The sequence below is a fragment of the Astyanax mexicanus genome, chromosome 1 (assembly GCF_023375975.1).
Source record: "Astyanax mexicanus isolate ESR-SI-001 chromosome 1, AstMex3_surface, whole genome shotgun sequence".
Classification (NCBI taxonomy): domain Eukaryota; kingdom Metazoa; phylum Chordata; class Actinopteri; order Characiformes; family Acestrorhamphidae; genus Astyanax; species Astyanax mexicanus.
This window is the reverse complement of record NC_064408.1, coordinates 11,199,471-11,226,848: the sequence shown is the minus strand read 5'-3', so window position 1 is coordinate 11,226,848 and position 27,378 is coordinate 11,199,471. Positions and strand designations below refer to the sequence as shown.

The window sequence follows — 27,378 nt, the reverse complement described above, 5'->3', positions numbered from 1 at the left end:
AGGTTCTTTAGCGTGAACTGTGCTCACCACAGCTGTGTAACACCCTCTGTTGATGGCGTATAATGTGATGTTTAGATGGTTCCACTAAAACTGGTGGAAATGCGAGCTGGATTGTTAAAAATCACCACAGTTCATATAAGCCTGAACTAACTTTTCGTGGAAAAGCGCTATATATGGACATTCACCCAATCAAACTGTATGGACATAAAATGATTAAACAATGCATATGTTAAGATTTCTAAATTGTGTAATTTCAATTCTCTCTCATTTTTGTGTTTTTTCTCTTTATTAAAGCATCTCCACCTAAACCTGGGGTTAATGGCAAAGGTCCTAAGAACTGCAGTAACGACTACAGCAACAGCTTCATGAATTCTGATGACATTTACGTCAACCAACCACGTTAACAGCTGACCGAGATTATAATTTTGTGCTATTTAATGCAATCAGAATATTCAGATTTTCCATAATTTAATGCATTTTGTATTACTGCTTATATGCCTCATTTCCTATAATTAAACCTAGTCCTGGATTACATTTATTTTTGCAGAATCTTTATGCAGGACACTGTGTAATCTAGTACTATGCTTTGACTTATTTTTGTGATATTTGTAAATGGCTACTTTTTTTAAATAAATGTTCAAACAAATGCTGAAATGCTAAAACAGCCATCACTCTTATTATTGGTTAATATAGAGTTATTAAAGGGACTTATTTTGTAAAAATGTACTCTTGACTGTCAAATAAATGTAATGTAATTAATGGTAATAAATGTAAGTAATGTTAGACATCTTTACTGAGAATTTTTGAGACATTATTTTTTGTTTTATTTCATTGAAATTGGTATTTTCCAGTTTTACAAATTATACAACTTGCACATTACAGTTAAAAAATATTTTTGCTTGAATGATCTGTGATCTATCACAGATCACTGAAGTTGTGCATTATACTTTAGTCATCACTTTGCCTTTATTTGACATTTTGACACTTAGTCATGCTATTATTGATTATGTGGAAGTGTGCTGTTGTCATATAATGATTATACCTAAAGTATAAATTTAATGGTGCATGTGTATCTGTGAATGTTGTATTGTTGAATGCTGTAAACTGTGTGTTTTTCTATGCCTTTTAAGTTGCCCCTTGGGGACAAATAAAGTAATCTGAATCTGAACACTCTACAAAGTAATTTTTTTCTTCAGTATACCTAATATAAGCATAAATGGGAAGTTACATTTTTACTGTGAATAATTACACTTCTGGGTAAACTAGACAGTCAGTAAAAATAATCTGCTTTGCTTTTGGTCTTTTAGGCTTTAGGCTCTGTAATCTGTAAACTCAAGCAGGGCCGCTGCTAAGGTTTTGGAGGCCCTAAGCATAACTGGTCAGGGAGGACTCCCCCCCCCCCCCCCCCCACAAAAAAAAAAACAAAAAAAACACACACACACACACAAACACAAAAGGTTTACGCAAAATTTTACTTTTTATTAAAATTACACATGTAACTGTGAATATTTACAACGTTATAAGTAAGGCCAATAACAGTGAAGAACAGCACAAGAGTACTATTTATAATGTATAAATAATAAATGAAACGATGCATGTCTATTTTAAGCAGTGGACACGTCATTTACACAATCCAGCCTTAAATGTTATGAAATTATCGTTTATATTCGTGGTGTATTTATATCAGCCTGTCAAAATCTATAGAGCTGTCTGATCCTGCTGTCATACAGACCATTTGGATAGTGCACTGACGGCATTAGTCAATAGGTAGGCTACTCTGTTTATTAATTTTTTATTAAAGTCACTAAAAATCTTCAAACTACACTACTACTATTTGCAAACGTGCCACGTGCCTTGCAATACCCAGATTAGTTTCTAGTTAAGCGTTTAAAGCTACCAAATCAGCAAAGCCAACGTAACTAGCTCAGGCAACACCACTGAACATGAAGTAATCAAAACTATTTAAACCTTTATCATCGAAGTTACTCACCAGAAAGGGATGCATGGGCCTCATCTTTCTGCTTCTTTTTCTTCTTCTCAGCTCCAGACTCAAACCGTCGCTTCATAGTTGAATTACCATTTAGTAGCAACTTCGCGCGGTGAACTTGTCTCCTGCCAAACTCAAGTAGCGTTGCTACTTTAGTTAGGACTAAGGTTGCCAGATAAGTTACGATTTTTCATCCTATTTGTTTATTTTATTTTAAGTTTTTAACTTACACAAATATTGCACTGGACGTTTTTGTATAGAATGGCCACATACACTTTAAAAATGGTTAAACATGCGCAAGATTTAGCGCCTCCATGCATTTTTTGATTATTTATTTGACTGGAAAATGTCACATCTGGCAACAACCAACAGAGCAAACCGAGCCGTGCCATTTCAGGCAATAGGGGTGGGGGCATTATATTATGCACAAAAATAATAACGTGCCGCTTTTAAGTAGTAGAGTAGGTGCCCCATGCAATGTTTAAAGACAAAAAAGATGAGCGTATCATAAATAATTCACATTGGGTTTTAAATTTAATAATGTCATAATTTCAACACATTTCATTCTCAGTCAATTTGGCTCCCTGCAACTGCAAAATGGTTGAGGCCTAACGCTGGCTGCGTTGTCTGCGTATGCAGAGCGGCGGCCCTGAACTCAAGGAAGGTTGTCTGAGACACATGTTAATCCTAAACATCATGTTCACATCATGTATTTTTGTTACACATTGAGACAAAATATTATCAGAAATCAGCGAAGAGATTAAGAATATATAAATCCATCAGTTTCAGTGTCACTCTGAAAGTATTTTGTCTTCATTTCACGGATGCTAAATGCTAAACGGGTGCTAAACGCTGCTCGCTTATTTACACTACCGGTCTGTTTTCACTCATGCACAGACTGAGAAATATTAGTATATTGTAGTTTAGAGTTTGCATGCACTGAGAAATACCAATGCTAAGATAAAATTCACCTCTCTATATTAGATTTCTTAATCAGATTTCTAGACCTAGTATGTGCCTGACTAACAAAGAATGTTATAAGAGTGTTTAGCATAATGTTTGGTAGAAAGTTACAGGATCATTCTAGAAAAACGTGACATAATGTTTTTTTGCATCACGTTGCAAATGTTATTAAAGCGTCTATCACAAACGTTCCCAGCTAGATGTAAATTTACTATTAAAAAAACATTAAAAGTAACATTCCCAAAATTAAAACATTGACACAAGTGATGTTGCAGTGACATTACCAGAATGTTTAAAACATTAAATAAAAACATACTAAGAACATCCAGAAAACTTGACAGATTTACCATTCTAAGGATGTTAAGCAGAACCTGGATTTCTAAGAGGAGAAGGAATAAAATATTGTGTTTAATGGTACCAGTGTGCTGGAATAACCATCCCTGCTAAGCCTAATATATTAATTCAAAAAGCTGGGGTGTCGGGTCGCTTTTCATTAGAGTTCTTCTTCTGATCACGTCACACGTCTTTAAGTACTTACATCACATCACTTACATCACATACAGCCTCTAAAAGAGGATCAGTTTTACTGAACTCGAGCTGCTGATGAGGCAATGGAGACTTCAGAAGGGGAAACTCAGAGCTCAGTAACTCATTCACTCATAGTAAAACCAAAGAAACGAAGGAGTAAAGTTTCTGACTGAGCCCACTCTCTCTCTCTCTCTCTCTCTCTCTCTCTCTCTCTCTCTCTCTCTCTCTCTCTCTCTCTCTCTCTCTCTCTCTCTCTCTCTCTCTCTCTCTGACTGAACATAACCTGGAATCGGATTCATCCGCTCTGAAAGGAGAGCGCATCACACCCGCCCAGTTTAGAATGATTCTTCCGCATGCTCAGTGCAATTACCCATTCTCACCAGAGAGGGACCTAAATCCCCCAAATCCCAAAACTAACGGACATCAGCTTTAACTGTAACATTCAGAAAACATTCTTAAACCCAAAGGTTATTAGCTGGGCTGTTGACAAGTTTGCTTAAATAAATACATTATGATGAACATTTTGACCATTAAAATTAAACCTCCCCACTACCTGACCTATTCACTCTGCTTTCGAACCATCCTCACTCAGGCCCGCTGCAACAAGGCAAGCAAAACCATTAAGTGCCTAGAGCCCTGAGCGTTGACCCCAGACAACAACTCTCCCCTTTAAAGCAGAACTCCGGTGTGAAATGGACTTTTGGTGTAGTAAAACATGATAAAAAGTACTTACCTTTGATGAATAGCACACCTCCGTTCTCCCACAGCGTTCCGAGATCCAGAAATTTTAACAGTTTGTCCAAAAACACCCTTCAGACTGAGTGATACGGGGCATAATTTGCCCTGATAAATCGCTTTTTCCACCGTTACCCAGTAGCTTATTAGAAACCACTGTTTACATCCTAGACATAGACATAAATATACATAGACTCCATATAGTGTAGCAGCCGGCACCAGGAGGCAGGCTATGCGGAGTCTATGTATATATACATACATGTCTATGTCATTATCAGTACAGTGATGGCGGCGCTTGGAGCTGAAGCTCGTGTTCTAGGATGTAAACAGAGTTTTTAATAAGCTTCTTGTGCCCCGTGTCACCCAGTCTGAGGGTGTTTGGACAAACTGTTAAAATTTCTGGATCTCGGAACGCTTTGGGAGAATGGAGGTGTGCTATTCATCAACGGTAAGTACTTTTTATCATGTTTTACTACATAAAAAGTCAATTTTACACCGGAATTCTCCTTTAAATTCTGTTATGGTCAATGCAGGAAAGTACATAGGGGGGCTCTTGTTACTGACAGTATCCAGCCAGCCAGGTTCGTCATTCCTGCAGCCGGAAAAATATGAGACTTTAGCAATCATAAAGCCAGAAAAGAAAGGTCACAGAGGAAAAATACAAAAAGATAAAAGATAAATGGTCACTGTCTTATAAATTAGGCCTGTGTTGGGCAAGCATTTTGCTTGATGCCATGAAATGCCTTGAAACGTCCCTGCCCTCAGTGTTATCTGTACTGTAATGAGATTTTAATCTGCCTCTCTCTGCACTCTTCTAATGTTTTCCCTCCACTGGAAACACATTAAGGCTGGACTCAGCCTGCCAGACAGCTCATACACTCTAAAATTAGCCCTCTTGCAGGTCCCTAAGGAACCAGACCTTGTGCTCCCTGTTAATCGCTCATGTCTCTCTATCGCTCTCTCTCTCTTTCGACCCCCTTTGCCCCCTGTAACCTGAGGTTGGCACATTTCTCTGAGGCTCTGGAGGGGGTCTAGGACCCAAAGGAAGAAGGGTCTAGTCTAGTCTGAGCCTCAGAGCTCATTTACCCGCTGGCGGGACAACACACAACACCCCAACACCCTCACCTCTACACACACCCCTGGGCTTGGGCACAATGGAGCTGGGCCCGGCAACGGCAGCAGGTGGACCAGGTGAGGACGGCCACGCCCTTTTGGCCCGTTTCGAGCGGGCACTGCGGCTGGTCGTCCGTGAATTCCACGTTGACGTCGCTGCCTTCAAGCGATCTGTGGAGCAGCGTCTGAACGAGGCCTGCAAGGACACCGAACCTCTGGCCAGTACAGTCGCCAAGCTCCAGGAGGAGAACCAGCAGCTGAAGGAGAGGCTGGAGGCTCTTGCCCAGCTGGTGGAAGCCCTGCCTGGGATTCAGAACCTAGCAAATTCCCAAAAGAACCAGGATGAGCTCCAGCTTCTCCAGAACAGTGATGTCCAAACTCAAGCTCAAGCTCAAGCCCAAGCCCAGAGCCAGGGGGGTCAAAGCTGCAGTCCAGGAACAGCATCCCCCATAGGGGACGGTGGGATGGACGACCAGATCAGCACCTACTCGGCCCCTGGATCTGTGTGTGTAGATACGGTGTCAACCTCCTCCTGGAGCTCCACCACTGCATCCACTGTAATCATGGATACCAACTATCAGGCCAGTGTAAGTTCATGTTTATAATGCCGGCATGTCATTCTTCACCATGCTGCTGCTGAATGATGCCCACAAGTTGTCACTAAGGCTAAGTTCATGTATATAAGCCTGACGTAAATCAAATCTGGAATTTTTTGCCTTAATGTGACCAAGGTCTGATTTTTTAAGGGCTATGTGAACATCTCAAATCTGAACTTTTCAAATCAGGCTTTTGGCATTTTGGAAATGGTTCTCATTAATGCGATTTTTAAATCAGCTTAATGCAAAATACTGAATTGCCCTGTAAACTTTAGCACACTAATCACCTCAAATACCATTATTATGTTTCTTAACTAAATAATCTGTGTTGGCAAAATGTATAAACTGTAGTTGAACCCTAATTGACGCCAAGCCAACTACATTATACTCAACTTGATTCTTTACTAGTTGAACAGGGTCTACTGAGCGATTCAGCACCTGATTTTTACCTGATGTTGTTCATGCTATTTGCATACTGGGTGTGTCCTCCCATGTCTCACTTACCATCAGTGTGTAGTCATTCTCCACAGGATTTATATACTGTAACTATAGCCTGGTCTCAGTGTTGTAGGCTGTAAGAACAAGTTACTGTTTTTGTGTTTTGTGTTTTGTAGTGTATATAGACTACATTCTGTCTGGGTCCAGCTGGTCATATTTGGATTACCATAGCTTATATAACAAACATAAATAGAGATATGTTAAAGTCTTAAATTCCAAGTTACTAACTCTAAAATAACCAAATATAAATAATGTTGGCTCATATGAATTTTGACGTGCAATTGACACAACTTATTTTTTCCAGTTGATGCTAAAGGATAGTCAGCACAACTAACAATTCACATGTCATGGAACTTTTAAGTTTTCATACATATGAAAAAATAATTATCTGAACTAAAGATTTCTAGTTGGCACAACTGGTGGTGGTTTCACTTTTGAGGTGCAGTCTAGTGCAGTAAGTTGCCCTGACATATTAAGTTTTCACAACTTTTTTGCAAAATTTTTACAGTGTGCAAACAGTCAGGTTGAATTTCCCTTTTTTACCTGTATGGATGTGATTAGTGCTGTTGTCATCAGCCAACATAGGTGATGTGCTGAATTCTGACTCCTTGCCAGAATTTGACTCACATATAGGCTCAACAAATACAACTGTGCTTAAGTACTAAAATACTGTATTATAATGTATTGTATTGTATACTGTACTGTACTGTAATATATTTTCTTCTACCTCCACTTTTACTTCACTGCATATTTTGGATGAGTTTAATACTTTTACTTGGAAACATTAGCGTTTATGTGCTTCATCGTTACTCGTTACAATTATAAAAATATAAGTAATGATTCTAAATCCACATTATCAGTAAAGTCAGAGCGGTAGATGATCTGCACTGTCTCACCGGGTTTGATGAAGCTCCTCTTCATTGACTGAATCAAGAGATCAAGCTGATCTTATAAGAAGATCTCGCTGCTCCCGTTCTGCCTTTAGCTCTGCTAACTTTACACTGCTTTCTGTAATAAATACACTAATAACACAATACTGTACTTTTACTTTCAGTACTTCACTACATTTTACTATAAACTACTTCAGCAATACTTAAAGCTCACCTTCCGCGAAAATCCGATTTTTCTTGTTTTTTGTGGAATACAGTAGGTCTCTCCGAGTTGAATGTGTACACCTGCACATTAAACTGTTTTGCAGCCCCCATTGTCTGCAGGAGCTAAGCAAAGAAATCCCCCCTCCCCCCCTCCGAAAAACGGGTGAATTTTGAATTATCTTTCTGCCTACGTAGGCAGAAACTCACAGACCAGCCCACCTTGGCTCGAGAAACTCCCAGAGGCGGAGCTGAAGCGACGCAACATCACCGCTCATCAGTTAGGAGGTGGGAGGCAGTGAGCGGCAGAGCGGTGGAGGGGCGTCGCAGTGCTCCTAGCCAATCAGAGGAGAGATATTTGCATGCTGTTTGCACGTATGAATATTCATGAGCAAAGCTGGAATCCGGTCATTTTGGACACACCCCTAAAACAGTCCATTAAAAAAGAGCTATACAGAGACACCTGAGCACTTTTTTTTTTACAAAAACGGCTCACATGTCATTCATTCATACTAGAGACCACAACTAGACATTTTAAAATGAAAGAAAAAACGACGGAAGGTGAGCTTTAAGTACAAAAATGCTGAATACTTTAGTACTTTTACTTTAGTGTGGAGCTTAAAGGACACTTCTACAGCTTCTACTCAAGTCACTTTTAGAGCACTTAAAGTACTTTTACTTTTAAGTCTAGCTCTCTAGTACTTTATACATGTCTGATCAGATCTGATTGTTTAAGACTGTGTGTAAAATCAGATCACAGAATCTCTTTTACTTCCATTGCTTTGGTGAGTAACTCTTCATAAAAATGGTGGTTCTGCTTCACACTGGAATGTGCCCCTCTTACTTTTCCATGTGGGACAGATGTCGCGTGGTGATCAGTCTTACAGATCTCTCTCTCTCTCTCTCTCTTTCTTTAGCTGCCGCTAAAAAGCCTGGTGTATTTTTAGTTAGGAAGAGTGAGGTATGTCCTGCCCCTTAATACTTATTCTGGACTATCTTCTTCTTCCCTCTTTAAGCTAAGACCTAAACAGATCCCTTATGTGTGTTCTTCTTTTAAAATACAACAAGTTTCTGTTGGGCTATACAGTACCAATCAAAAGAATCATTTAGTAAACAGAAAAGTGTAAAACAAACCAGAATATGTTTTGTATTTTAGATTCCTCTAAGTAGCATCTCTTGCTTAGATTAGACAGATTTGCAGTTTTGCAGATCTTGGCTGGATTTTCTCAGTCAGTTTTATGAGGTAGAGTCACCTGGAATTCAGGCTTTCAGTTAACAGCTGTGCTGAACTTATCAAGAGTTAAATACGTGAATTTATTTGAATCTCGTAATGTGTTTGAGAGCATAAGTTGTAAAGTTGTGAAGAGGTAGAGTTACAGGTGTACAGTGAATAGCTCTATAAAGGAACACATAAGGAACCATGTAGTAACTTCAAAGTGTTAAACAAACCAAACAAAATACTCTGTAAATGAAGCATTTAAGTGCTCTTATCTGGGGAGCTGTTAACGCAATTTCTGAGGCTGGTAACTCTGATGAGCTTATCCTGTGCAAAAGAGTAAACTCTTGCTCTTCCTATTTTGGGATGGTCCTGATGAGAGCCAGTTTCATCATAACGTTTTTTGAAGGTCTTTTTTGTTTTCTTGCTTTTCATAATATAAATTAGAACATTACTCAAATAGAGCTATTCACTGTATACCTGTAACTCTACCTCTTTACTACTTTACAACAGATGCTCTCAAACACTTTAACACTTTAGTAATTAACTCTTGATGAGTTCAGCACAGCTGTTAACTGAAAGTCTGAATTTTAGGTGACTCTACCTCATAAATCTGACTGAGAAAATCCAGTCAAGATGTTCAAAACTGTCAAGTCTAAGCAAGAGGTGCTACTTTAAAGAATCTAATTTGGTTTGCTTAACACTTTTGGTGTGCTACTGTAAAAAAAATGCTATGTTTTTCTTCACAGTTTGGATTTGTTCAAACTTTTGACTGATACTGTACACACGCACAAGGTTATACACAGGATAAACACAGCTAGTTAATGTACACAGTTAATGTACTTGGCTAACATTAGCATTAATACTGTAAATTCAATAAAGAAAATAATTGTATTCTTTGACTTTTGCACAACACTGTATATGACAAATAAGCTACACACGCACTATATCACACACTTCCTGTCCCCCCACACAGTAGTTTTTATATGATTTAGAGAGGGTTCGGTTTCTGTCTTTAGATCATATGCAGGGGAGTTCCATTGAGCTTGCCACACTCTGAAGTTTCCATTGGGCTTGCTGTATCCTATTTCTATTTTCTCAGCAGGGGGCCATGAGCAGCTGTTGCAAGACCGCCCACCGCCCCTTTACCACACACACACACACACACACACTCACACACACTCTCACACACACACACACACACACACATACATACATAAATACATGTGGTCACAAGAGGACTGATTTTCGAAATGAAATGAAACTACAAGAATACAACGTTATAAAATATCCTTAAAGAAAGAAACGAAGCCTCTGAATACATTAGGTCTACATTATTATACTACATGCCCAATATGTTATAATATAATATAATAATATAAAATCCATTCTATCTGTTTAATTTGTTATTTGGTGTTCAAAAATCTGTCTGTTAATTCTGGCTTTGTATTGATTAACAAGAACCTGGCCAATGTTTTTAAGTAGAAAAGCCAGTATACTGCATTTTTTAAATCTAAAGCCCTGTCTGGACGGGCTTAGTTTTTCAGGGGGTTCTGGGATAATTTTCTCTTTTATGGAGGGTCCTCTGTGATTTTATTCCCGTCCAGAACGTCCATATATGTGTTTTTCTCAGACGTCTTCTGAGAAAATTACAGGCTGAATTACAATACTACTGTTTTTTGCTGAACTCCGTGGTCCTCCAGTAATTTTAGTCCTGTCCAGACGCAGTTCTCTGAGTTTCATCACCTCACGTTTAATAAAATAGCTATTTGTCCACTGCCACTCACCGTAATTACACTTTAGGCACACGTTTCCACGGAGATCCACATAAACACAACATCGAGTGGAAATGGAGGAGCTACTGAACGTGATGTCATGCCTGAGAAAGCCTAATAACTCACTGGTCCTCCTGTTTTTTCAATTGCAGTCCAGATACAAGAGTTTTATTACTGAGTAGAAGTAAGAAATACTTTTCACAGACGTAAAATCTGAGTACCTGGAAAGTTTAATTTCATCCAATTACAAAATACAAGACTGTTATCTACTGTATCATATAAGGCCCTATTGTACACCCTGCGCAAGGTGTTCAATGCTCTTTGCTATCTTACACTCAGTCAACCGTCTATTTTTACTTCTTGCACCTGCGCTGTTAAAATAGTGTCAGAATTTAGGAATAAATCTACACTGATAGTTGAGGTCATCTGGAAGTAAGGTGTGTTTAGGTAAATATCTGTCATGTTTTTCTCTTTGCAAAGGGAAATACAGGTGCGCCACTGACCGAGTAAAACCCTGACAACAGTCAACAGTCAGCTGCGTAATCATATCTTAGCTTTACATTCAATCTATCAATTAAACATTTTTGTTTTTGAGAATCGATACAATATTGCAAAACATAATATCACAATACTTTGATATATTGATATTTTCATACACCCTTATTATGGACGATCTTACTATAACAGCCTAACTAAAAGCAGCGAGCCAGAAGGTAGCATAGACACTAGTGCACCATCAAACAATGGCATCCATTAGCTCTACCTCGATCCTAAGTTGTACTTTATTTAAAAAGAAACATTAATGATCAAAAGCTACCTAAACAATTATGTGTTTTGCCTACAAGTAAAGATTAAGGCTGTGTCTTATTCCTAAAACATTACCTGAAAGGTTATTCCAGTGTTGGGAGGCTTCAAAAGAAGTTTGTCAAACATAAAAATAAAAACTTCTCATGACTCAATATGAGAAATATCAGAAATATAAAATTACATGACGTTCGTATAAATAGATGCGCACATGTATTTATACTTAACAGCAAGGCACTATTCAGAGAATGTGACTGAAATGTGGATGGTCTGAAATAGACCTACTCAAAGCACAGAGATATAAATAAAACAGGATTAACTTGAGCTTTCCCAATGAAACTCGAACGTGTAAAGCTATTAAACGCATTCCTGAGAGTAGAGCATGTTCACGGAGCTGAATGAGACGCGAGAACATTGCTTTTAATGAGAGGCTTCGTACTTAAAATAGAGGATTTAGCAACTGCCCTCTACAACTTGACAACACAAATAAACTAAATTATCAAAATAAATATAATGCCTGAATTAGCAAGAATATAAATAGATAGATGGAAATATGATGTTGTGTGAACAGTACATTTCAAAATAGGAGAAAAACAAGGTTATTAAAGTAGTTGACTGAAAGAAGACCCTCTGTTGTTCTCTTTCTGCCCTCTAGAGGCATCAGTAAGCTCTTAAAAATATCAGCAGAATAGATAGAAAATGAAAATTGAACACCTGATAAAAGTTTTATAATGTCTTGTGCTCATGGAAACTCATTCTTATATACATTCCAAAAGTTCATTTCTATACCATTCCACCTTAAAAAGCGTAGAGTTTGAGTTAGTAGTTCAAAGTTTCTCTACAACCTTAAATGCCGCCTCTAGACTCACGCAATCAAAATTGTTCCACCTTAAATGCTGCCACTATATTCACAGTCACACTAACGCTCCCTGCAGGCATGTAACAGTATAAGTAATTATCCTGACATATTTTTTTGTCATCTAAAGTCAGTACCCACATTAAACCTGAAATTAACATCTATTGACATTGACGTCTTTTGAGCTGGGCTGGCTTATTTGACATTTTCGTGCCTAAAAGTGAGTTTAAAGACCTATTTCAAGTTTAAAGAACCAACATAAAAAACTATTGAGGAACCTTCTTTTTTAAGAATGTTTTCAGATGTGCAAATGTGGTGCCGTGACCCTGACAATTTGACTATGTGTTCATATAGCTTATATGCAGAGATGAGGAGGAGAAGGATGTAGAAGAAGAAGAAGAAGAAGAAGAAGAAGAAGAAGAAGAGGAAGAAGGGCAAGACCCTTTAGCTTCAGCTGGGCTGGAGAAAACCCATGAAAAAGGTAACAGTAGTAAAAGTGTGCAGTTTGAGTTGGGATTAGCTTGACTCAATAAAGCCAAAACTTAACATAACCATTTATAGACATAATTACTGTACATACTATTCAATTGTCCAAACAGATTCCTCTCAAGAATTGGAAAAAATGGTGCCACTGGTCAGCAGCCAGCTTTCAGACTCTCTGACCATGGCAACCCCTCAACACCTCCCTCTCAACACGGCGCCCAGACCTGAATCACCTGGAGGAAGCGGTAGGTTTAACTTTAACCGCCTTTAGCATTTAGTGTGGTGCACTATTCCTCTGCTGACTCTTTGTTTCTATTTTATTCACTTCTGAAGAATATTCTGGATACTCTGGATATTCTGGATACTCGCAGGAAGTGATGTCATCAGTAGCCAGTCAGCATGTGACCTCTGTGGCCATGACTTCCAGACAGCGCCCTGTTACAGCGACGAGCAGAGCGAAAGATCTGGCTGTTTATAAGAGATCCAAATCACAGATGTCTCTGGGTGAAATTCGTTCTCAGACCACTGCTTCCAGCCAAAGCCTCGCACAGTCATCTACAACAGATTTCAACTCAGTCCAGTCTACTACAACACCACAGCTCAACCAGTCAGACTCAAATGTCCTTACAAGAAATGCCATTGTCAATTCTACTCTGAAAACTGGTGAGTTATTTGGGTAATTTATAGAACTTTTCCAAGCAGGGAGCAGGGGCGGATGTAGAAAAATATATCTGGGGTGACAAGAAACGGGCAGGAAGTTTTGAAGGGTGGCAACATATAAACCATTTGCAAACCCATACTGACAAAGGTACTAAGGAAAATTATATAAAAAAGTACTTAAATAAGTAACTTTAAACTGATTTACTAAATTGGACATACTAACTACTTAGATTCCTCATTACTGGAAAACTGGACAGATTAGAGTAATGTTTTACTAAGTAACTGACATCACTGGACACAGCAAACAATACATGTTATAGTTAGCACAATAAGATTTTCATAAGCTCAAAATCAGCAACGCCATTATACTAGCACTGTGCTTTCGTTGTTATTTATTTCAATAAAATTTACTGCAGTCTGGCATCTGAGATTCACTCTCATAAATGTCAAATTGGCCATAATAACTTTTCTTTTAATTCTGGGATGGCAGCAGGGGTAGCAAGGCTTTCTTTTTTTTTATGCCACCCTGGTAGGTCCGCCCATGCCAGGGAGGAAAAGTACACCTATAGTTGGTTTGCTCTGGTATGAATCATTAAAGAGTTTGTAAACTTTGAGCGTTTTCCCATTTGGTTTGGTTTGTTTTCACACATGGAAACTTTGATTGAAGGTGAAAATAAACCAGTCATATTAGAATCATATTAATCAGACCAAAAAGTGCAGGTGTAAAAAAAACCTTACTGATATGTCAATTTCAAACCATGTAACCATTAGTGCCTACATACTTCCATACTTTTGCTTCCTTTACATTAGCATGGAAGTTAAGCAATGCATCCACTAGAGGGCAGTTTAGAGTCAACAACAAAAGTTTCTGACAACAACAAACATGATGACATTAATGTACAGTACCAGACACAAGTTTGAACACACTGTCTCATTCAGTGTTTTTCTTCATAAAAATATTAAAACAATTAAGGAACACATATAGAATTGCGTAAAAAACAGTAAAATAAAGTGTTTATCCTCCACATTAATCCCCCGGTCCAAACCTGATGTACTGAAATGGTGATTTGAGGTGATTTGGGATGAGCTGGAGCTTCACAGTCTGAAGGAAAAGCAGCAACTATTGTTCAGCACCTCTGGGAACTCCTTCAAGACACAAGAGTGTGCAGAAATCATAAAAAAACACATTGAATGAGAAAACTTTTGACTGGCACTGTATTTACAAAACAAATGTGGAAAGATTTCTGTGTCCATATGAAAGTGGTCATGTCTAGATTGGGCTACAGTGGTACAGCTCTACTGTATGTTTATCCATAAGCTTTGAGTGTACCTGTTCATATATTGGCCAAAAAAGTACTATCTTTTTTGTCTGTATTTCAATATAGGATGCTTTACTAAACCAGTTCTGTGAATGAGACAATTAAAGTAAATGTAAAGACCATTTAGAAAACTGTCAGAAACCTTATGTATATCCCTTTTCCACCAAAAGAACTCTGGTTCTTGAACCAGTTCCCTTCAGGCTTAAAAGAACTGTGGTGTCTTTCAGTGAACCAGCCCACGTTTTTACCACTTTTAGTGGAATTGTCAACCATTTTCACTGCGAACAAATGTTTCTGGTACCAGAACCTACTTTTGTTGGTGGAAACACAGCGAACGGTTTAAACTTAGGTTCATGAACCAGAACAGTGCCGGTTCCAAGTGCTAATAGTTGAAGTTTGAGGAATTGAAATTGGTGTACAGCAAAACTTATGTAAACCCGTATAAGGTCTATTATACTCATAAATCTTTTTCAGAAACCTTGAGTCATTCTTTTTAAGTACCATAAGTACACCATAAGATCTGCCCTTAAAAATCTGAATTGTGCCTCATCTCTAACACCCATCAAATGTTTCTCCTTCATCTTCTTCAGAAACCCAGGAAATGAAGTCATCAAGCAACAGCCAAGCCACTATATCCAACTCTTTAATGGCAGAGTCCCAAACATCTGGAGGTGTCAATGGAAGCTCACAAAGCCCTAGATCTCTGAACCCCTGGAGGACACAAACCAACCTGAGCTCCACTCTTAACAAAACTACAAACCAAACCACACAATCCCACCATCAAACCGGTGAGTGAGATAAATGTGCACACCACACAAACACTCTCTGGTTTATTATTTATTTTCTTCAGTCACAGTGAACACCCTTGTCGATTACATAATTTAGTCATCCTCTCAGGACACCACAGATCTTTCTTATTTCTTATAAACCAAACAGAGAGAACCATGGAAGGACTGGAGGTAAAGTCAGACATCAGTTTCCAACAGACACCAGATTCTGTAACAGTTCCTAGAAGCCCAAGAATCCCAGAAACACCAAAGAATCAAAACTCTATGCCTACCATGATCCAACCTCCATCACAGACCGATCAACCTAATCCTGAGAACGTTCAACCCAAGGCAGTTACAGAAGTATCTTCTTTTACAAATGGTAAGTGTTACAGCTGTGGATATAAAAAATGTAAATTCCCACTAGAAAAGTCTCTTTGCAGCTCATTTTCCCTAACGCAAATCCAGGCACTGATCAGTATGAATAGGAAAAAAACAAATTAGTGAAACTGAAGATCATGTTATATGTTTTTTTTCAGCTTCTTCAGGCTACATATCATTCTCCACTTCTTAGAAACCTTTCCAGACATATCATAAATGAGGAGAGCAGTTCCTGAATAAAATTTGAATGGGAGTTGTCTGTTTACAACAAAGTGCTGACTGGTCAGTGGTCAAAGGTTGATGTTATTGTGGTGCCAACAGGGTAGCTCCCACTCAATGTGAAGCCATTAAAGCCCAAAAATCTTGGTTAAAAATGAGATTTTTAGGGTTTGTTTTATCAGTAAATTCAAATACATAAAGATATATAAAGTACTAGATATGCAGACTTGAGTAAAAGTACTTTAATTGCTCTATGAAAAAAGTGACGTTGAAGTCAACAAGAAGTTGAGGTGCACTTTAAGCTCCACACTTAAGTAGAAATACTAAAGTATTAAACATTTTATGTACTTAAGTATTGCTACAGTAGTTCAAAGTAAAATGTAGTAATGAAGTACTGAAAGTAAAAGTACAGTACTGTTTTATTAGTGTAGTTATTAAAGAAAGCAGTGGAAAGTTAGCAGTGCTAAAAGCAGAACTAGGAGAAATAGTAGGAGAAAAAATAATACTCCAGTAGATTCAGATACAGTAATTTAGTACTTAGTTGTACTTCCTTACTATGCCTCTCTGTTATTAACAGATATGAATCTGAATTAAACACCATGTAGGGCATTACAAGAAAAAAAACTTTTTTTTTTTATCTTACACTAGGAGACTCTTTGGAGTTGCATAAAGTGAATTCTGCAAGCGACTGTTTGGAAAATGCCCCTGCAACGAGTCCTAAAGCTGTACAAGCAACCAATCACAGCGCTCTGAAACAGTCAGCAACTTTCAGCCAATCAACATCAGAGACAACTACATCTGCAGAGGAAGCATCTTTCTCCATTAAACAGCACATTAATGCCACGGCCAAACTGTCAGATTCTTCCTTCAGAACTGGTGCGTATTTTTTACATTATCGTTTCTTTTCTCTTTATTATAAAATTCTTTGTCTCATATATATAGACTATAAACTTGAGAACTGGGATGGACTCACAGCAGCTGTGCTTAAATGGTTTAGTGCTTAAATTCAGTTTGAAATAGAAAAAAAAATCAGTTTCTGAAGCCACTTGTCAGTGATGCGGCGTCCCCCAGGGTTCAAATCTTGGGCCACTTTTATTTGATTTATACATGTCTCCACTTGGTCAGATACTACTGTATATAGGATTATGTGATATCTTAAGTATACTGTATGATGACTTATACACTTAAATATACAGTACCAGTCAAAGTAGTAGTCACCTGAGATTTCAGGATTTCAGTTAACAGCTGTGCTGAAATCGTCAAGAGTTAATTACTTGAATTTCTTGCATTAGTTGTAAAGTAGTGAAGAGGTAGAGTTACAGGTATACAGTGAATAGCTCTATTTGAATAATGTTCTCCATAATCCATACTATGGCAAGAACTACTCAAGTCAGTCAATCCACAACATTTCAAGAACTTTGAAAGCATCCTCAAGTGCAGTCACAAAGACTGTCAAAACTGTTGATGATGAAACTGGCTCTCATCAGGACCACTCCAGGAAAGAAGGCCCAAGAGTTACCTCTGTTGCACAGGATAAGTTAATCAGAGTTACCAGCCTCAATGTGCTCAAAATGCTTGAACACTGCATGTGGTAGGCACATCGCTGTACTCTGACCCACACTGGATCAATAGTTGCTCCAGTGGTAGAGCTGTTTGGCGGCAAGCACTACAGCAGCAAATGAAAATGCATGACATGAACTCACGCGACAAGGTAAAAATTGTAGTCCAACCAACAATAGACACTGGCAAGCAACTGATATTAACGGTTAGTGAACAAGCTCAGCTTTTCATCACTTCCCTACACTCATATAGAGATAACAGGAGGAAAACCTTAATGTTGAGAGACAGATACAGATCTACAGAGGCTGTAGAGACTCAAAACTACAAACTACCAGAGGTGGAAAAAGTACAGAAAAAAAAGTACAAAATTGTAATTGAGTAAAAGTACCTTTACTTTGCTAAAATTCTACTCAAGGAAAAGTACCCATCCAAAAATCTACTTGGGTAAAAGTATAAAAGTACTCAATCTAAAATGTACTTTGAGTAAAAGTTACATAGTTACTTTTAATTATTTGATGTAAAAAAAAAACTACAACAAATCATAAGTTAAATTGTTTTACATTTTGTAGTGCATGAGGGCGCTATTGCCTCGTTATTCCACACGCGAGCATCCGTACGCCGGCACATCCACGCCAATTCATTTTTTTTTCATTTAGACAGTTGTTTTTTTCTCAGTAATCAGGAGCTTTACAATGTAGCAAAGTACATTACTTGTGTCAAAATGTACTTGAGTAAAAGTAAAATTACCTATTTTAAAAACTACTTTAAAAATTACAAATTACTCATAAACTCTACTCAATTACAGTAACTTGAGTAAATGTAATTCATTACTTTGCACCTCTGCAAAATACTGGTCACAGAGGTGATGAAGTTTAGAAAACCCCGCCTATTATTAGCAGGCAACACTCTGCGTCAGCAGCAGCACAATGCAACCACAATTTGCCAGCGGCCAGCAGAGCGGAAAACAACGTGGCAAACCGCGTGCAGCGTGCAAGCACCTTCAGAAACCGCAAGTTAACAATTACACAGATAAGAGCACCTAAATGCCTCACAGAGTATTTTAGTTTGTTTAAAGGTCTGATTACGCTAAAATATATATTTTTTTCTTGTATATGCATGCTGCACATGAAACGGTTCCTCAGCATACCTTTTCTGCAGTAGCTAGTTTAAAAAAATCCTCAGAAATACGAGTTGATCAAAGAGATGTTAGGTGTCTACCTAATGCCGGCCTTACACCTAACGAGTAACACTAAAGTAACGCAATAGCTACGTTTACTGGTAACTAGTTACTTTTATAGTGGCGTAACTCAGTTAGTAACTCAGTTACTTTTTTGGATAAGTAACTAGTAACTATAACTAATTACTTTTTCAAAGTAACGTGCCCAACACTGACTTGTGACCACAACTAGACATTTTTAAAACGAATGAAAAAAAAGAATCCTTATGTGTTCCTTCATAGTGTGGATGACTCCAGTTCAGTTCAAATCAATACTGAACGCTGATGCTCTGCCCGAATGTTATCATATATAAAGCATTTTTGAATGACCGCAGCTTATGAAATGTGCTATATAAATGTATATATAACCTGACCTTGCCATATCTTTCTTTATTCATATTTAAGATATCCTAAAACTTCACCACATCTGTCCCTGTTCTCCTTCATCCAGAACGTTTGCTGTCATCACGAGTAATAAGACCAATGGGCAACGTTCAATCGGACCTGGTGACCATGGCTATACCACAGCAACCTGCCAGCTCCAAGACTGTACCCATGAGCCCAAAACCTCTAAGATCAACCAATCAGAGCCCTACTCCATTCAAATCAACACATTTTGGTCAATCTGCTTCTGAATCCAGTACATCGGTAAACGGCTATCACGTGACTCCATTCTCTGTGACCTCTCAGATTCAGGCTGCCTCTTCTACTAGTTTGGAATCTTCTGTAAGAGAAGGTGATGAGAAATCTCTTTTTCCAGTGTCATCCTTTACTGGACAGAACGTATTAATGACATATACATATATACATATACAGGGGTTGGACAATGAAACTGAAACATCTGGTTTTAGACCACAATAATGTATTGTGGTGACGGACAGTTCTGGTGGAAACAGGAGAGTTGAGGTGCACATTGAATTCTGCCGTGATTTGAGCAGCCGTGGTTTTATGTTTTTTGGATACAATCCGGGTTAGCACCCGAACATCCCTTTCAGACAGCTTCCTCTTACAGCGTCCACAGTTAATCCTGTTGGATGTGGTTGGTCCTTCTTGGTGGTATGCTGACATTACCCTGGATACCGTGGCTCTTGATACATCACAAAGACTTGCTGTCTTGGTCACAGATGCACCAGCAAGACGTGCACCAACAATTTGTCCTCTTTTGAACTCTGGTATGTCACCCATAATGTTGTGTGCATTGCAATATTTTGAGCAGAACTGTGCTCTTACCCTGCTAACTCTGCTCTTACTGGTGCAATAATGTGCAATTAATGAAGATTGGCCACCAGGCTGCTCCAATTTAGCCATGAAACCTCCCACACTAAAATGACAAGTGTTTCAGTTTCATTATCCAACCACTGTATGTGTGTATTTATATATATATATATATATATATATATATATATATATATATATATAATGAATTTATTTGCTTTCTAGAACATTGTCATTCTGCCAGATCAACCATTCAACAGACACAACAACCAACCAATGTTCCTATGAGCCCCAGATTTCTGAGATCAACCAACAAAAGCCCTACTCCATTCAAGACAGCATCCACACCAACACCCTACAGACCTGGTGAGTCATGTAATTACATTTCTTTTTTGATTACTGTAATTACTTCTAGTAATTATCAGTGTAGTCTGATCATTGTCTAAGTCATAATATTAGACATTGTTTGTTTTAGCACATTGAGAATCGAAAATTCAGGCTAGAAAAAGTAAGTAAACCCTTCAATGAATTGGCCCTTAAGCAGCAATAATGTTTACCAAACCTTTACTGTAGGTTTATGTTTTTCTTATAGCAGAGATGTATAGTAACAAAGAAGAACTACTTCACTACTGTTACTAAGTACTAAAATGCTGTATCTGTATCTACTGGAATTTTTTTTTACTTCACTACTGTACTTAAGTACTAAAATGCTGTATCTGTATCTACTGGAATTTTTTTTTACTTCACTACTGTACTTAAGTACTAAAATACTGTATCTGTATCTACTGGAGTATTATTTTTACCTCACTAGTGTACTTAAGTACTTAAATAGTGTATCTGTATCTACTGGAGTATTATTTTTACTTCACTACTGAAGTACTTAAGTACTAAAATACTGTATCTGTATCTATTGGAGTATTATTTTTATCTCACTACTGTACTTAAGTACTAAAATACTGTATCTGTATCTACTGGAGTATTATTTTTTTCTCATACATTCCCTTTTACTTCACTACATATTTTGGATGAGTTTAATACTTTTACTCTGATACACTAGTGTTTATGTGCTGCATTGTTACTCATTACATTTATAGAAATGTTAGGAATGATTCTAAACCCACATTATCACTAAACTCAGAGCGGTAGATGTTCTGCACTGTTTCACTGGGTTTGATGAAGCTCCTCATCATTGAGTGAATCAAGAGATCGAGCTGATCTTATAAGAAGATCTCGCTGCTCCTGTTCTGCGTTTAGCTCTGCTAACTTTTCACTGCTTTCTGTAATAACTACACTAAATACACAGTACTGTACTTTTACTTTCAGTACTTCACTACTACATTTTACTATAAACTACATGATAAATACCTAAGTACAAAAATGTTGAATACTTTAGTATTTAAAGAACACTTTAACTTCTACTCAAGTACTTTTTTGATAGAGCACTTAAAGAACTTTTACACAAGTCTGTCTCTCTAGTACTTTATCTAATTGTCTAACTGTGATAAGAGAAGAGCAGATTGTTCACTATCCAGGTTCACTTACTTTTTCTAGCCTGTACCGTGGAAGTTTACCTTAATGAACTCAATACAAGATAAGAAGAATACAACTATGTATGTGTATTTATTGTAGTTAACTTTTTTGTCTCATCACATACAGTATTTAAAAGTAATTCACTTAACCAAATCTCTTATCTTTCTATTTCTTTAATCCCAACAGTGAATGGCCCTGGTTCAGACACTCTGGTGTCCTCAATGAACATTCAGTATGAAGCAGCAGAAGTTTCTTCTTCTGAAAATAGACCTGCGTCAAGTCTAAATGTTCCCCTGAGCCCAAATTCTCAGACTAAATCAATAAGTTTTAACCCAGCGCAGACTTCTACTGACAACCTGAAGCTCACAAATTCTATTTCCTCCAACTTTAATCTTACCCAGTCTGGCACCACTAGTCTGAATCCTACACAGTCTCCTAATACTACCAAGAAACCCCTGTTTGGTCAGTTAGCTCCATCTCCTTCAATGCCTAACATTACTAAATCTGGTGAGTTGACACCTATTCATCTATTAACATCTATTCTCAACACATTGTAACTACATAATTACACGCGTTGTCATGAAAGTAATTGCAAAAATAGCTTCAACCTGAAAGAAATGTTGGATTGCAATGATGTTTAGAAGGAACAATATATTGTTAAACATTTAGGGCCCTGTTTTAGTGTCCACACAGCTTGATTTAGGGCATGTCAGTGTGTTTTTGCTATCATAACGACAGGAAAAGTACTGCTGTGTGTGCATGTACATAACAAGTGGGGGTGTACTTGTGCATGTGTTGACAAGATAGCAATAACCGTCTGATTGTTGATGTCTGTCTAGGTAGCTTTCAGTCACTGGCACACCTGTGTTTTCCATTGCCAAGATAGCAATACGCCAGAAATGTATGGCCTGGGGGTGGGGGGTGGAGGTAACAAAAGTAATGCAATAGTTACTTTTACAGGTAACTAGTTACTTTTATAGTGGAGTAACTCAGTTAATAACTCAGTTACTTTTTTGGAGAAGTAACTAGTAACGATAAGTAATTACTTTTTCAAAGTAATGTGCCCAACACTGATCTCTATATATAGATTTGTTGGTAGTCTGTACCAAGGCAAAAGCAAGACTAATCAGGACTTATCTTAATCACTCCATAACAGTCTAACTATCCACCAAGTTTTATTCCAGGTGGTCGTTTCTTTCTCGGTGCAGCTATTGTTTCAACCTTGGCTGTAACATAATAATGTTAATGTAAATATGAAACTGTAAAACAAAATATATGTTTCTAGGCGTTCTTATGTAACATGCTGGCATGTATGTTTATTTTCAGGTCCAGATAAACCAGCTGTCAGTAACGTATATCAAGAATCTTCCACCATGGGTACCCCTCAGTCTCCCGTCTGCTCCATGACCCGAGTAAGCCCTCAGATACCCAGGAGGCTGATGACCTACAACCACGCCCAAAGCTCAACGTCCAGTCTCAGCCGCGCTCAGTCTGTTATTCAGCTCTCAGCTGCTGGTTTAAACTCTGCAAAGACTAATAACATAACCTCACAGCTCAACGGAGCCTCTTTACCACCAACCACAGCCCAATGTGAGTATGGTAGGTCTATAACTAGGGCCCAGTCTCTTATTGACCATATGTGACCTATTTTTATTATGCTCTCTATGCTATGTTTTTTTGCTCAAACAGATGCATCTTCAGCTCAACAGCAAGTGAGATCAGCTGTGAATAACCTATCTGCGGTCCCTCGTACCATGTCCCAGCCTCAGCTGTCCATTGGTTCTCTAAGCAGACGTTCTGAATCACCTTCTGGAAGTGGTAAATTGTAAAACCTATAAACTATAGTAAACTAATCACCTCAACTAACTTTCTAACTATTAAGTTTCTTGTAAAAAGTTGTTCTGACTAAATAATCTATTTTGACAACATTTACAAATTGTAAGTAACCCCCTTATTGAGACCAAGCCTACTACTTTACACTACTGCACATGCTCAGTTTGACTCTTTAGTTTAACAGGGTCTACTGAGCCATTCTGCAGGGGTTTTCACCTGATGTGTCCTCCCACCTCTCACACACCATCAGTGTGTAATCATTCCCATCAGCCTGCTGCTGCCTTCTCTTAGGATTTATATACTGTATGTGCTACATATTAAAAACTGCCTGGCCTCAGTGTTGAAGGCTATAAGAGCAAGTTACTATAGTTTGTGTTACTGAGTGTATACTATATGTATAGAGATATAGAGTTTTGTTTTAGGCTTTCCTGGATTCATAATCCTTTCTTTATTCACTCAGAATACTCTGGCTACTCTTCAGTATATTCTTCAGCATCACAGGAAGTGAGGTCATCAGTGAACAGTCACAATGGAACGTCCGCCCAGCCTGCCCTGACTGCTTTAATTCGCATGAGCCCCAGAACTCACAGGAGACCAGCCAATCACAGCTCAGCACTGTCTTCTACAATGTCACAGATAGGTACTGATCAGGGGTACGTTCCCCAAAAATGATTAATCTCTGGAATTTGACAGAAAAGTTTTCATAGTCTTATTTTTTTTTATTAAACCACAAAAAAGTATCATCAGGCAAATCAGTGTATAACTAATAAACCAATACGTATTTAAATGACTAATTAAAATGTTAATAAAGCATTTTGAATTGTTAAAATGTTTGGTACAGACCTGTAGGAGCAAAATCTACAAATAAATCTCCTTTTAAAGGGAGTTTTTCTCAAGCACTAACCCAGCACACCAACATACTGTAAATGACAGGTCCTTAAATCTGCAAATCCTTAAAAAGTATTAAAAACCTACACTACTCGCCTCTACTTTGAATTCCATTAGTTAAATTTAGTAACTGAGACCTGAAGTAAGGAACTTTTAGATCTCGATAGCTTCAGCAGTCTGTTACACTGTTACTGTTTCATTAGTGTGAAGAAGAAAAATAAACTAGAAACTATGAGTCAAGTAGAGTTTAGTAGTATAGATACCATATGGTGAAATAGCACCATTAGTTAGTTATGAAAGGGTAATATTTAAGTACTATGTTAGATAGACAGGGTTTCGGGAAGCACTCATGAGTTTAAGAATGCTCTTAAGTATAAAGTTGGGAAGCACTTCTGAATGTTTTGGGAACTCTTTACCAGCTGGATATCTTTAATATGAACATCTACTGCATCCAAATGTTGGTTCATAATGTATGTATGTACGTTAATGATGGATAGTTAAAATAAAAGACTCTTTTCTCTTGTTTCTTCCTTGTATCCTATTAGACATCTCTCCAACCTCACAGGAAATGAGGTCACTGTCTCGTATGTCCTCCCAACTTCAGCTAAACTCTTTAACTAGACGAGCAGATTCCCCTTCTGGAAGTGGTGAGCTCCACATTGCTGTTATATCTACACATCTACATCTGTAACACTGCCTGGCCAAAAAAATGCATTTAAGTAAATGATGTGGGGTTGATGCTGCAGTTGGTCTGCAGGTTTAGGTTCAGCAACAGTATGCGCTGAAAGACTGAGGTCAGCTGACTACCTGAATATACTGAATATAGACCAGGTTATTCCATCAATGGATGGCACGGCCATATTCCAAGATAACAATGTCAGTATTCATGGGGCTGGAATTGTGAAAGAGTGATTCAGGGAGCATGAGATCATCATTTTCACACATGGATTGAGAGAGTTCACCACAGAGTCCAGATCTTAACCTCATTGAGAATCTTTGGGATGTGCTGGATGGAGAAGAGCTGCTTAGTGCAGTGGTCAGACTCTACCATCATCAATGCTGCTGCAAGATCTTGGTGAAAAATTAACCCAGCAACACTGGATTGAAATAAATCTTGTGACTCAGATTTTATTTTTTGACCAGGCAGTGTACATAAAGAACTGACTAATTTTGATAATTTCCATTGGTCATAACTAACCTTCCATCATTGTGTCTCCTCTCATCTGCTTAGAATATTCTGAATATTCCTCAGTTTATCCCTCGGCTTCACAGGAAACGAGTTCAGTAATTGAGGCTCAGCGTAACCATGCATTTGCAACCACAGCATCCCCCCAAGCTCCTCTCACTGCTATGACTCGCATGAGCCCTAAGCCCTTCAGGAGATCCACCAACACTACCCCTGCCCTGCCTAACCCATCCCCTCCACTAAAGGCCAAAGTGTTTGGACATTCGACGCAGAATACTAACTCATTTCCATCATCCATCACTGAATCTACTGTTGAGTCTGGTAAGTAACTCCAAATAAATAAATTTAATCTATTTAATCATCCCTTCAAAGTTCTTCATGCAAAAGTGGAAAAGCTAGCATCTAGCTAGAAGCTAACTAATGAAGAATCACAACAGACAGTGTAGAACAACTGGTCCATAAACAAAAGCTACTGATTTTCCAAAGCAACCCATTGGTTTCTGTCCCATTTCTATGTTTCCAAATGTTTGTGGACACCTCTTTTAATGAACACTGCTTTCAGCTACTCTTTTAAGTTGCATCTACCCACTAATCAGTTGGGGAGTTACATTGAAAAAATGTGGAGTAGGATTTACTTAAAAAACAGCAAGTAAATTTAACACAGCATATATTCAAGTAATATTTACTCATAAATCTCAGTGTATTTAACTACTAATTATTCACTAAATGTTACTTAGTAACACATTTATTCAATCAGATTTTACTACAACTATGTAGCGTCTCATATTTCTATGGCTTTTATTATTTACTTAGTAGTAGTAGTAGTAGTAGTAGTAGTAGTAATTTTTAAATTATTTAGAAATGCTTACCTGCCAACAATTTAGTATTTATTGTAGTATTCATTTCTGTAGGTGTTAATACATGGCATATCATTTGCAAAAAACAACTTTTTATAACAACTCGAAAATGTTTGATTAATTTGCCCCAATAAAGTGATGCATCTTCGTTTACCAGTCAAAAAATAACATAGTACAAATAATAAGATAAGGGATCAAGGACAAACAAGAGAGATCTATCTTTTAACCAAATATGCAAGCTTGTTACTAAGTCTTATTTGCTGCATTACAAAAAACAAACAAACAAACAAAAAACGCTTTGTAAAAATGCTTTGAAAATCATGCCAAATAGCGCAGAAAAAAAATATAGATTTAGAGTAATCTAACCTGCTGTACATGCGGTGATGTGATGCATGAATCCTGTAAGAGACCTTTTACTTGCAGTTTTCAGTTTTGCTTCTCACAAAGAGAAAAAATTACAAAACCGGCATTTAGACTAAAATTTAACTAGTAACTAGACTGTACTAGATTATGCTTGTAAATAGTACTTAAACAAACTGAATTATATTTCCAAAGTCAAAAAATATACTTTTTACAGTGTAGGAATGATTAAGGTGGGGTGATGATCATCCATCATTCCAAACTCACTAATTCTCTTGTCTTGGAATGCAATCAAATCCTTACAGCAATCCAAATCTAGAAGTACTTCTCATTCATGGTTTATTCCAAAATCAAGGGTATTAAAAATAATTTATTCTGCTTTTGATTTTGACAACCTTTTCCTAGTGTTTACTTGAAGCCCATGTTCTTGTATTCTTGTACTTTTGTCTGACCAGGGAGCTCAGTGATGTCACAGGAAGTGAAGTCATTGATCAGCAGCCAGTATTCATCCATGTCAATGCAAAATCTGACCAGCGCACACATCACCCAGGACAACCCGATCCCACAAAGCCCAAAGTCTTTCAGCAGACCCACCAACCTCACCGAGCCTTCTCCCGGCTCCACCCCCCACTTTAACCCTCTGCTCTTCAGTCCATCCGCTACAGACCCAGCTCCTCCCAGACCTACTTCAGACTCTCCCAGCAGACCCGGTGAGATAAATCCCTAATACATAGTACATAAT

General features: G+C 37.9%; 1 protein-coding gene across 1 annotated transcript in view; it reads left to right on the top strand.

The window, feature by feature from the left end:
- Nucleotides 1-5,283: 5,283 nt before the first annotated feature.
- The window catches only part of LOC103031643 (uncharacterized), a 28,133-nt gene continuing 6,038 nt past the window's right edge, over nucleotides 5,284-27,378 (top strand). The window contains exons 1-16 of the mRNA XM_049467538.1: nucleotides 5,284-5,913; nucleotides 12,517-12,643; nucleotides 12,762-12,890; nucleotides 12,979-13,308; nucleotides 15,215-15,412; nucleotides 15,561-15,773; nucleotides 16,640-16,867; nucleotides 19,219-19,503; nucleotides 20,208-20,348; nucleotides 21,699-22,019; nucleotides 22,839-23,102; nucleotides 23,202-23,330; nucleotides 23,806-23,985; nucleotides 24,779-24,880; nucleotides 25,465-25,740; nucleotides 27,092-27,346. Of these exons, the coding sequence (XP_049323495.1) occupies nucleotides 5,368-5,913; nucleotides 12,517-12,643; nucleotides 12,762-12,890; nucleotides 12,979-13,308; nucleotides 15,215-15,412; nucleotides 15,561-15,773; nucleotides 16,640-16,867; nucleotides 19,219-19,503; nucleotides 20,208-20,348; nucleotides 21,699-22,019; nucleotides 22,839-23,102; nucleotides 23,202-23,330; nucleotides 23,806-23,985; nucleotides 24,779-24,880; nucleotides 25,465-25,740; nucleotides 27,092-27,346 (3,724 nt within the window). The 5' untranslated portion in view covers nucleotides 5,284-5,367. The remainder of the gene's footprint in view (nucleotides 5,914-12,516; nucleotides 12,644-12,761; nucleotides 12,891-12,978; nucleotides 13,309-15,214; nucleotides 15,413-15,560; nucleotides 15,774-16,639; nucleotides 16,868-19,218; nucleotides 19,504-20,207; nucleotides 20,349-21,698; nucleotides 22,020-22,838; nucleotides 23,103-23,201; nucleotides 23,331-23,805; nucleotides 23,986-24,778; nucleotides 24,881-25,464; nucleotides 25,741-27,091; nucleotides 27,347-27,378) is intronic.